The following is a 12500-nucleotide window of genomic DNA, read 5'->3' as shown; positions in this document are numbered from 1 at the left end:
CTCTACAATCTCTTTCTATCTCTCTCACCTCTACAATCTCTACAATCTCTTTCTATCTCTCTCACCTCTACAATCTCTACAATCTCTTTCTATCTCTCTCACCTCTACAATCTCTACAATCTCTTTCTATCTCTCTCACCTCTACAATCTCTACAATCTCTTTCTATCTCTCTCACCTCTACAATCTCTACAATCTCTTTCTATCTCTCTCACCTCTATGATCGTTACCCCTTTTTCTCACTCCCTTCCCCACATCATTCACTTCTCTCTCTCCCCCCTCTCCCTGCCTCCCCACCATCCTGTCTTCCCCCCATTTCCTTCAGAACCCTCCCTCTCTAAGCAGCACTGGCTGTCTCTCCCCCTCCCTCTCCCCCACCCTGACCCCCACCCTCAGCACTGGCCGTCTCTTCCCCTCCCCCACCCTGACCCCCACCTTCTAGCCACTAGGACTACTCTCCCCCTCCCCGACCCCCACCTCCCAGCCACTAGGACTACTCTCCCCCTCCCCCACCCTGACCCCCACCTTCCAGCCACTAGGACTACTCTCCCTCTCTCCCCCACCCTGACCCCCACCTTCCAGCCACTAGGACTACTCTCCCTTCCCCCCCCCTGACCTCCACCTTCCAGCCACTAGGATACTCTCCCTCTCCCCTCCCCCACCCTGACCTCCACCTTCCAGCCACTAGGACTACTTCCTCCCCCCTGACCTCCACCTTCCAGCCACTAGGACTACTCTCCCTCTCCCCCTCCCCCACCCTGACCTCCACCTTCCAGCCACTAGGACTACTCTCCCTCCTTCTTTCCCAGTCTTCCACACTCGTCATGCTGAGCAAAGTGCAGAGCGACCACGATTGGTTACTGTGGTCCGACCGTGCGGTTACAGCGCCCTCAGAAAGGTAACGGTCTAAAATGAAAGGATGAAAAAGGAGTAGCCAACCCCTCTTTCTGGAGAGCTACTGGATGTGCAGGCTTTTGTTCCATCCTTGCACTAACAAACATGATTTGTAAATTCAATAAGTTGGTTTCATTGACATTTTAATTCAATTCTAATTCTATGGTTGGCTTGGCTCACAAATATTCAGTACTTCCTGGTCTCTCGATGACATCGTCTCTGTGTCTGGTCAGGTGACGGTGCTGTTAAACCGTAGGGGCGTGGTCTCGTACGAACAGCTTCTATTGGACGTCTCCGAGGCGCTGGGCTTCCCTCGCTGGCACAGGGCCAGAGTCACACGCCTTTACACGCCACATGCACGAGAGGTAACCAAACAGACACACAAACACACTTTCACACACACACACACACACACAACAACCATAACAACAACAACTCGCCTCTCCCTACAGGTGTGTCTAACCCGCCTCTCCCTACAGGTGTGTCTAACCCGCCTCTCCCTACAGGTGTGTCTAACCCGCCTCTCCCTACAGGTGTGTCTAACCCGCCTCTCCCTACAGGTGTGTCTAACCCGCCTCTCCCTACAGGTGTGTCTAACTCGCCTCTCCCTACAGGTGTGTCTAACCCGCCTCTCCCTACAGGTGTGTCTAACCCGCCTCTCCCTACAGGTGTGTCTAACCCGCCTCTCCCTACAGGTGTGTCTAACCCGCCTCTCCCTACAGGTGTGTCTAACCCGCCTCTCCCTACAGGTGTGTCTAACCCGCCTCTCCCTACAGGTGCGGGGTGTGTGTGATTTCTTCCGTGGCGAAGCGGCGTTCCTGGCGTTGGGAAAGTCTCTGAGCTCCGGAGCGTCGAGGAGGCCCTGGAGGAGCTGTTACTGCAACGACGCGCTCCGGGCCTGGGAGAGGAGGTTACGCCCTTCACCTGATGAAGCTACCAAGGCCGACAGCGGATACAGCGAAGGGACGGACACACACTCGCACCTCGACACGGACACACTGACAAACGGAGATACACTTACACAAGGACGCAACCTGGACAGACACACACATCACAAAGCAGACACACACAGGCTTAAACACCCAAACACACTGACACACTCCAATACACACCCAAACACACGGACACACCCCAATACACACCCAAACAGGCACTTCATACACAACAACCCAACCAGACAGTCCATACACCCTACTCACACACACCTGGACACGGATGCACACACACATACACACCCTAACACACATTCTAAACGAAACTCCACACACCCCTCTCACCCCCCCAATCATCTTCAGAGGGTCAGAGTGAAAAGCGGAACTAGAGGGAGACTATCCTCACCGATAGGTCCACTTACCCAGGAAGAGGAGATAGACACACCCTCTCCTCCACGCAGCAGGAACTGTAAGCTCTCTGATCGACCCAGTCAGAGAGCAGGGAGGGCTCCACTTCCTCCCGTAACCAGGAAGCAAACAGGAAACAGACCAAATGACCAGGAAGTAGAGAAACCTCACGTCGGTCCTGCCCGGTGCCACACTGGATCAATCTGTAGGATTGAGGAGGAGTCCCTCAGCCAATCAGAACATTGCTCCTCAGATTCTAAACAGGAAGAGGCTGGGACTAAACAGGAAACTATCTTTGACCTCCCGTCTGACAATAGTGATGTCACTCTGTCGGATATTGAGTGTTACTATGACATCGGCCGCACGGTCGGAGACGGAAACTTTGCTGTTGTGCGCGAGTGTCGTCGGCGCAACAACGGGGAAGCCTTCGCTGTAAAGATTGTGGAGCGCTCAAAGCTGATTGGCCGAGAGCACATGATGCAGAACGAGCTGAGCATTCTGGGTAGCTTGTCACATCCCCGCGTGGTGCGCCTCTTCACACACCACCACACACACACACATTCCTATCTTGTCATGGAGATGGTTACCGGGGGCGACCTGTTCGAGGCGATTGCAGAGCGTGGGAAGTTTCCGGAAGAGGAGGCGGGGCAGATGGTGTGTGATGTCAGTGAAGCTCTGAGATACATTCACAGCAAGACCATAGTACACAGAGACCTGAAACCTGAAAACCTACTGGTGAGGCAGTGTGTGTGTGTGAATAGGTAAATCAATAGGTGGAGTACATTAGTGATGGCATCTCTCTCTCTCTTCCAGGTGGAGTACATTAGTGATGGTATCTCTCTCTCTTCCAGGTGGAGTACATTAGTGATGGTATCTCTCTCTCTTCCAGGTGGAGTACAGTAGTGATGGTATCTCTCTCTCTCTCTCTCTCTCTCTTCCAGGTGGAGTACATTAGTGATGGTATCTCTCTCTCTTCCAGGTGGAGTACATTAGTGATGGTATCTCTCTCTCTCTCTCTCTCTCTCTTCCAGGTGGAGTACATTAGTGATGGTATCTCTCTCTCTCTTCCAGGTGGAGTACAGTAGTGATGGTATCTCTCTCTTTCTTCCAGGTGGAGTACATTAGTGATGGTATCTCTCTCTCTCTCTCTCTCTTCCAGGTGGAGTACAGTAGTGATGGTATCTCTCTCTCTCTCTCTCTCTCTCTTCCTGGTGGAGTACATTAGTGATGGTATCTCTCTCTCTCTCTTCCAGGTGGAGTACAGTAGTGATGGTATCTCTCTCTCTCTCTTCCAGGTGGAGTACAGTAGTGTTATGTCTTTGCTATGCCGGATTAAGTGATATGACATGCTATTCTATAAAATAATTTCTCTGTAATTAATATTACCATATTGAACTAATCATATAAATGTAATTAACTAGAAAGTCGGGGCACCACGAAATAATGTTTATAGAGCTGTTATCTTCCGAATAAACTCTTAAAGACCTGGTAATATTTTATATCAATAGCAGTCAGTTCTTAATTGTCACCTTATTCAGTCTCATCTGAAGTCGTAGAATTCTTGGTTATCTTCACGAACCCTGGCTAACAAGTTGAATCAGCAATACAAAATTTGGTTGAATTATTTATTTACTAAATACCTAAACAATCACACAGAATTACACATACACAGGATGTGTCATACATTGATTACTAATTATGTCATAAAAGAAAACGTCCCTAGCGGACGGAACCGATATGACAGCTGGTTACACAAAGAAAGGGGGTTGGGTTTTGAATGAAAGCGCGGGAAGACTGAGAAACAAAGGAATAAGGGTCTCTGATCGGACCTTGTGAAGCTCTGCTATCGTAAGTACAGAATCTTATGCATTCTAAATAACCGCCCATTATGGAAATGGAAAATGCAAGAAATATTTACTCTGAGCGGTGCTTCAATAGGTTGGTCGTAGATGGAGGGCCGTGTTGCCCAACAGAGATCTCCCTTGTCCTTTGAAGAATATGTCTTGTGGTAGAACGGATACGTTGTAGTACCGTCGTGTGTTTGGTAGAAGAGATACTTTGTCCGTCATTTCCTAGCCCACGTTTACAGCTGCTGCTGCTCACTCAACGGCTAGGAGGTATCACTTCTTTAGTGAATAAAAGTTCAAAGTTCATACCAAGTTGCCGTACTTTAAGCTCACGCTGAAGTTGGCTTAGTTCTGTAGTTTGATATGAGCCCTTTTAACGTCTGGACCGTCGTCCTCACGTCCTCGGGAACACAAATGTAAAACTTTCGTAAAGGCCGTGTTTCATAGTTCACAACCAATGTCTGTTCACTTGGGCGGGGCCACTGAATCGAGCCAAGTTCACTTATGAAAACCAATTCTCTCATTTAGAAGCAAAAATTACATTTCATCTTTTCACAAATAGTTTCATATTTAAATTGCACAACAATTCCATGTGAATCTGATAACTAGAGGGTGTAGACTTTCCCAGGTCCAGTTCATGTCGTCCTGTCATCAGTCCTAATGTCTCAGATCTGATCTGACATCAGATTCATTAACTACCAACGCGTATTTGGACTACCGAAATCTGGTTCTGGTCCCGACCCTTTTCATGTTTTCAGACTCTCTATGTTAACAAAGGGCTTTCCAAGAGTCACTCTGTAGAGTAGAGAGAGAGAGGAAAGGTATTTATGGGGGTCATAAACCTCAACAACAGGCCAACGTCATGACAGTAGTGATGGTATCTCTCTCTCTCTCTCTCTCTTCAAGGTGGAGTACAGTAGTGATGGTATCTCTCTCTCTCTCTCTCTCTTCAAGGTGGAGTACAGTAGTGATGGTATCTCTCTCTCTCTCTCTTCAAGGTGGAGTACAGTGGTGATGGTATCTCTCTCTCTCTCTCTCTCTTCAAGGTGGAGTACAGTAATGATGGTATCTCTCTCTCTCTCTCTCTCTCAAGGTGGAGTACAGTAGTGATGGTATCTCTCTCTCTCTAGGTGGAGTACAGTAATGATGGTATCTCTCCTCTCTCTCTCTCTCTAGGTGGAGTACAGTAATGATGGTATCTCTCTCTCTCTCTCTCTTCAGGTGGAGTACAGTAATGATGGTATCTCTCTCTCTCTTAAGGTGGAGTACAGTAGTGATGGTATCTCTCTCTCTCTAGGTGGAGTACAGTAGATGGTATCTCTCTCTCTCTAGGTGGAGTACAGTAATGATGGTATCTCTCTCTCTCTCTTTCAGGTGGAGTACAGTAGTGATGGTATCTCTCTCTCTCTAGGTGGAGTACAGTAGTGATGGTATCTCTCTCTCTCTTCAAGGTGGAGTACAGTAATGATGGTATCTCTCTCTCTCTCCTCTCTTCAGGTGGAGTACAGTAGTGATGGTATCTCTCTCTCTCTTCAGGTGGAGTACAGTAATGATGGTATCTCTCTCTCTCTCTCTTCAAGGTGGAGTACAGTAGTGATGGTATCTCTCTCTCTCTCAAGGTGGAGTACAGTAGTGATGGTATCTCTCTCTCTCTCTCTAGGTGGAGTACTGTAATGATGGTATCTCTCTCTCTCTTCTCCAAGGTGGAGTACAGTAATGATGGTATCTCTCTCTCTCTCTAGGTGTACTGTATGTGTATCTCTCTCTCTCTCTAGGTGGAGTACAGTAATGATGGTATCTCTCTCTATGTGGAGTACAGTAATGATGGTATCTCTCTCTCTCTAGGTGGAGTACAGTAATGATGGTATCTCTCTCTCTCTAGGTGGAGTACAGTAATGATGGTATCTCTCTCTCTCTAGGTGGAGTACAGTAATGATGGTATCTCTCTCTCTCCCCTTAGGTGGAGTACAGTAGTGATGGTATCTCTCTCTCTCTAGGTGGAGTACAGTAATGATGGTATCTCTCTCTCTCTAGGTGGAGTACAGTAATGATGGTATCTCTCTCTCTCTAGGTGGAGTACAGTAATGATGGTATCTCTCTCTCTCTAGGTGGAGTACAGTAGTGATGGTATCTCTCTCTCTCTAGGTGGAGTACAGTAATGATGGTATCTCTCTCTCTCTAGGTGGAGTACAGTAATGATGGTATCTCTCTCTCTCTAGGTGGAGTACAGTAATGATGGTATCTCACTCTCTCTAGGTGGAGTACAGTAATGATGGTATCTCTCTCTAGGTGGAGTACAGTAATGATGGTCTCTCTCTCTCTAGGTGGAGTACAGTAATGATGGTCTCTCTCTCTCTAGGTGGAGTACAGTAATGATGGTATCTCTCTCTCTCTAGGTGGAGTACAGTAATGATGGTATCTCTCTCTCTCTAGGTGGAGTACAGTAATGATGGTATCTCTCTCTCTCTAGGTGGAGTACAGTAATGATGGTATCTCTCTCTCTCTAGGTGGAGTACAGTAATGATGGTATCTCTCTCTAGGTGGAGTACAGTAATGATGGTATCTCTCTCTCTCTAGGTGGAGTACTGTAATGATGGTATCTCTCTCTCTAGGTGGAGTACAGTAATGATGGTATCTCTCTCTCTCTCTAGGTGGAGTACAGTAATGATGGTATCTCTCTCTAGGTGGAGTACAGTAATGATAGGGTCAGTAGGTTGAAGCTGGGTGATTTTGGACTGGCCATGGTTGTAACAGAACCCATCTTCACTGTGTGTGGAACACCCACCTATGTCGCCCCGGAGATCCTCTCAGAGACAGGTGACTACATCTGTCCCTTTATACTTTATCTGTCACTTAATTTCTCTATCAATTACTTACCTCTATCACAATCTTTGTCTCTGTTCACCTCTCTCTCTCCATCCCTCTACCTCTCTCTCTCTCTCCATCCCTCTACCCCTCTCTCTCTCTCCATCCCTCTACCTCTCTCTCTCTCTCTCTCTCTCTCTCCATCCCTCTACATCTCTCTCTCTCTCCATCCCTCTACCTCTCTCTCTCTCTCTCTCCATCCCTCTACCTCTCTCTCTCTCTCCATCCCTCTACCTCTCTCTCTCTCTCTCCATCCCTCTACCTCTCTCTCTCTCCATCCCTCTACCTCTCTCTCTCTCTCTCTCTCTCTCCATCCCTCTACCTCTCTCTCTGCAGGGTATGGTCTGCCGGTAGACCTGTGGGCGTTGGGGGTGATAGTCTACATCCTGCTCTGTGGGTTCCCTCCGTTCCGGAGAAGAGACAGAGACCAAGAGGAGCTGTTCCAGCTGATCAGAGAGGGACACCTTACCTTCCTGGCCCCTTACTGGGATCACATATCTGACGGTGAGACACACACATATGTATAGACATAAGCACACACTTACACACACATACAGTACCAGTCAAAAGTTTGGACACACCTACTCATTCAAGGGTTTTTCCTTTATTTTTACTATTTTCTACATTGTAGAATAATAACAAAGACATAAACTATGAAATAATACATATGGAATCATGTAGTAACCAAAAAGTGTTCAACAAATCAAAATATATTTTATATTTGATATTCTTCAAAGTAGCCACCCTTTGCCTTGATGACAGCTTTGCACACTCTTGGCATTCTCTCAACCAGCTTCATGAGGTAGTCACCTGGAATGCATTTCAATTAACAGGTGTGCCTTGTTAAAAGTGAATTATTGGAATTTCTTTCCTTCTTAATGCATTTGAGCCAATCAGTTGTGTTGCGACAAGGTAGGGGTGGTATACAGAAAATAGCCCTATTTGGTAAAATACCAAGTCCATACTATGGCAAGAACAGCTCAATTAAGCAAAGAGAAACGACAGTCCATCATTACTTTAAGACATGAAGATCAGTCAATCCGGAAAATGTCAAGAACTTGGAAAGTTTCTTCAAGTGCAGTCGCAAAAACCATCAAGCGCTATGATGAAACTGGCTCTCATGAGGACCGCCACAGGAAAGGAAGACCCAGAGTTACCTCTGCTGCACTCTAAAGTTTATTACAGTTACCAGCCTCAGAAATTGCAGCCCAAATAAATGCTTCACAGAGTTCAAGTAACAGACACATCTCAACATCAACTGTCCAGAGGAGACTGCGTGAATCAGGCCTTCATGGTCCAATTGCACCAATAAGAAGAGACTTGCTTGGGCCAAGAAACACGACCAATGGACATTAGACCGGTAGAAATCTGTCCTTTGGTCTGATGAGTCCACATTGGAGATTTTTGGATGATCTCCGCATGTGTGGTTCCCACCGTGAAGCATGGAGGAGGAGGCGTTATGGTGTGGGGGTGCTTTGCTGGTGACACTGTCAGTGATTTATTTAGAATTCAAGGCACACTTAACCAGCATGGCTACCACAGCATTCTGCAGCGATAAGCGATCCCATCTGTTTTTTTCTTATTGGGACTATCATTTGTTTTTCAACAGGACAATGACCTAACACACCTCCAGGCTGTGTAAGGGCTATTTGATCAAGAAGGAGAGTGATGGAGTACTGCATCAGATGACCTGGCCACCACAATCACCCAACCTCAACCCAATTGAGATGGTTTGGGATGAGTTAGAAGGAAAAGCAGCCAACAAGTGCTCAGCATATGTGGGAACTCATTCAAGACTGTTGGAAAAGCATTCCAGGTGAAGCTGGTTGAGAGAATGCCAAGAGTGTGCAAAGCTGTCATCAAGGCAAAGGGTGGCTACTTTGAAGAATCTCAAATCTCAAATATATTTTGATTTGTTTAACACTTTTTGGTTACTTTATTTCATAGTGTTGATGTCATTATTATTCTACAATGTAGAAAATAGTAAAAATAAAGAAAACCCCTTGAATGAGTAGGTGTGTCCAAACTTTTGACTGGTACTGTATATGCACGCATACACACAAAAGCTTGTAGGCACATTTATACACACTCATGCTCACACATATTTTACCCTCTCTGACCGTGTATGTGTGTGTCTGTGTGTGTGTCTGTGTGTGTGTGTCTGTGCGTATATGTGTGTGTGTGTCTGTGTGTGTGTGTGTCTGTGCGTATATGTGTGTGTGTGTGTGTGTGTGTGTGTGTGTCTGTGCGTATATGTGTATGTGTGTCTGTGTGTGTGTGTCTGTGCGTATATGTGTGTGTGTGTCTGTGCGTATATGTGTGTGTCTGTGTGTGTGTGTGTCTGTGCGTATATGTGTGTGTGTGTCTGTGTGTGTGTGTGTGTCTGTGCGTATATGTGTGTGTGTGTCTGTGTGTGTGTGTCTGTGCGTATATGTGTGTGTGTGTCTGTGTGTGTGTGTCTGTGCGTATATGTGTGTGTGTGTGTCTGTGCGTATATGTGTGTGTGTGTGTCTGTGTGTGTGTGTCTGTGCGTATATGTGTGTGTGTGTCTGTGTGTGTGTGTCTGTGCGTATATGTGTGTGTGTGTCTGTGTGTGTGTGTCTGTGCGTATATGTTGTGTGTGTGTCTGTGTGTGTGTCTGTGCGTATATGTGTGTGTGTGTCTGTGTGTGTGTGTCTGTGCGTATATGTGTGTGTGTGTGTCTGTGTGTGTGTGTCTGTGCGTATATGTGTATGTGTGTCTGTGTGTGTGTGTCTGTGCGTATATGTGTGTGTGTGTGTCTGTGTGTGTGTGTCTGTGTGTATGTGTGTCTGTGCGTATATCTGTGTGTGTGTGTGTGTGTGTGTGTGTGTGTGTGTGTGTGTGTGTGTGTGTGTGTGTGTGTGTGTGTGTCTGTGTGTGTGTCTGTGTCTGTGTCTGTGTCTGTGTGTGTGTGTGTGTGTGTGTGTGTGTGTGTGTGTGTGTGTGTGTGTCTGTGCGTATATGTGTGTGTGTGTCTGTGTGTGTGTGTCTGTGCGTATATGTGTGTGTGTGTGTCTGTGTGTGTGTGTGTCTGTGCGTATATGTGTGTGTGTGTGTCTGTGTGTGTGTGTGTCTGTGCGTATATGTGTGTGTGTGTCTGTGTGTGTCTGTGCGTATATGTGTGTGTAGCAGCACAAGGTCTGGTGAAAGCCTTGCTACAGGTGAATCCAACAGAGAGACTGACAGCAGTGCAGACTCTGAAGCATCCCTGGATTCAAACCACTACAGACCAGTACAGACCAGTAAAAACCAGTACAGACCAGTACAAACCACTACAGACCAGTACAAACCAGTACAGACCAGTAAAAACCAGTACAGACCAGTACCGACCAGCACAACCCAGTAAAGAGCAGCACAGATCACTACAGAGAGCATCAAAATCATCAACCCAACTCAACTCATCGACAGCCCCAATCAACCAGTCGTCTGCTCCAGCAAGAGCACCCCTCAAACCCCACATCCAATCCCCCCAGCCCACATCCAATCCCCTCCTTTCACCCACCTCCCTCCAAACACCCACCCTGTCTCAGCCCACCAAACACCCACCCTATCTCAGCCCACCAAACACCCTGTCTCAGTCCACCAAATAGCGTGTCCCAGTCCACCAAACACCAGCAGCACCCCGCCCCACCGTTCCAGCAGTGTACCACCCCCCCCAGTAGCAGCACCCCTCCAAATCTCCCCAGCCCCACTTCCCCTCAACCCAGCCTCCTGATTGATGGGGTTCCTAATACTTTAAACACCTCTCCTCCAGGACTTGTAAAGATCTGATATTCTGTACAGAATGCCCCCCATTGTCATACACTGATGTTCAGTTCCTCTTCAACTATATACATAGATGGCAGATTGTAGTATTTAGATGGTAGGTTGTAGTATTTAGATGTAGATGGCAGATTGTAGTATTTAGATGGTAGGTTGTAGTATTTAGATGTAGATGGCAGATTGTAGTATTTAGATGGTAGGTTGTAGTATTTAGATGTAGATGGTAGGTTGTAGTATTTAGATGGCAGATTGTAGTATTTAGATGGCAGATTGTAGTATTTAGATGGCAGATTGTAGTATTTAGATGTAGATGGTAGGTTGTAGTATTTAGATGTAGATGGTAGATTGTAGTATTTAGATGGTAGGTTGTAGTATTTAGATGTAGATGGTGGGTTGTAGTATTTAGATGTAGATGGTGGGTTGTAGTATTTAGATGGTAGGTTGTAGTATTTAGATGGTAGGTTGTAGTATTTAGATGTAGGTTGTAGTATTTAGTTCAGCAGATAACTTAATACTTTCAATAAATGTTTTTTTTCTGACACCGTGTAGTACACACACACTAGTAATAAATATCTAAACTTACTTTGAACTGACGTGCTATATGACAATAACAAGACGACAGCCAATCAGAATCTATTATTTATTTGTCATTGGTTTAACACAGAAGTATTTTAATACAGTGACATCATCAACAGTGCATTAGAGCAGTGTTTCCCAAACTCGGTCCCCCATCCCCCGGTCCCCCGGTCCTGCCCCCCATCCCCCCGGTCCCCCATCCCTCCCAGTCCTGCCCCCCCATCCCCCCATCCCCCGGTCCCCCCATCCCCCCCGGTCCTGCCCCCCCCATCCGTTTTGGTTTATGCGCTACACAGCTGATTCAAATAACCAACTCATCATCAAGCTTTGATGATTTGAATCAGATGTGTAGTGTTAGGACAACAAACCAAAACGTGCACCCATGGGGGGCCCCAGGACTGAGTTTAGGAAACACTGGTCGGGGAAAGAGGGAGGAGGGTTGCATCCATAGAAATATGACTCGAGTGGACAAAGCCCCTCAGACCATAGAGTTAGTGGGAGGAGCGAAATAAACATTTTCACATTTTAACCAGCATCCAAGGATCTGGATTGGAGGCCATCTTGGATATGCTGTTGGACCCAGTTTTGAGTATTGTAATTGAAAAGTATGTTTTATACCCTTACTAAGTGTTTTCAATTATTGTATATCAAGTTTAAAAACAATTGATCACAAAAATATGTAAGTTACCAAGGCCTGAGTTGTTGGAAACCAAACCCATCCTTGTTCTATTAGAGATAGACAGCACTGAGACAGGTTTAAAGACAAGCAATATCACATACTAACGTCATCACACACAGTCATCATCACATACTAATGTCATCACACACAGTCATCATCACATACTAACGTCATCACACACAGTCATCATCACATACTAACGTCATCACACACAGTCATCATCACATACTAACGTCATCACACACAGTCATCATCACATACTAACGTCATCACACACAGTCATCATCACATACTAACGTCATCACACACAGTCATCATCACATACTAATGTCATCACACACAGTCATCATCACATACTAACGTCATCACACACAGTCATCATCACATACTAACGTCATCACACACAGTCATCATCACATACTAACGTCATCACACACAGTCATCATCACATACTAATGTCATCACACACAGTCATCATCACATACTAACGTCATCACACACAGTCATCATCACATACT

General features: G+C 46.2%; 1 protein-coding gene across 1 annotated transcript; it reads left to right on the top strand.

The window, feature by feature from the left end:
- Positions 1-686: 686 nt before the first annotated feature.
- On the top strand, positions 687-11458 carry LOC106570597 (serine/threonine-protein kinase DCLK3; the record flags this gene model as incomplete). Its single annotated transcript, XM_045693714.1, has 6 exons — positions 687-896; positions 1126-1257; positions 1372-2967; positions 6764-6896; positions 7281-7448; positions 10095-11458. Coding segments are annotated over 6 exons (2700 nt in total), but the record flags the coding sequence as incomplete, so codon positions are not given.
- Positions 11459-12500: the final 1042 nt, after the last annotated feature.

This window comes from Salmo salar, chromosome ssa14 (genome assembly GCF_905237065.1).
Source record: "Salmo salar chromosome ssa14, Ssal_v3.1, whole genome shotgun sequence".
Taxonomy (NCBI): Eukaryota; Metazoa; Chordata; class Actinopteri; order Salmoniformes; family Salmonidae; genus Salmo; species Salmo salar.
This window is presented reverse-complemented; position numbering and strand designations above follow the sequence as displayed.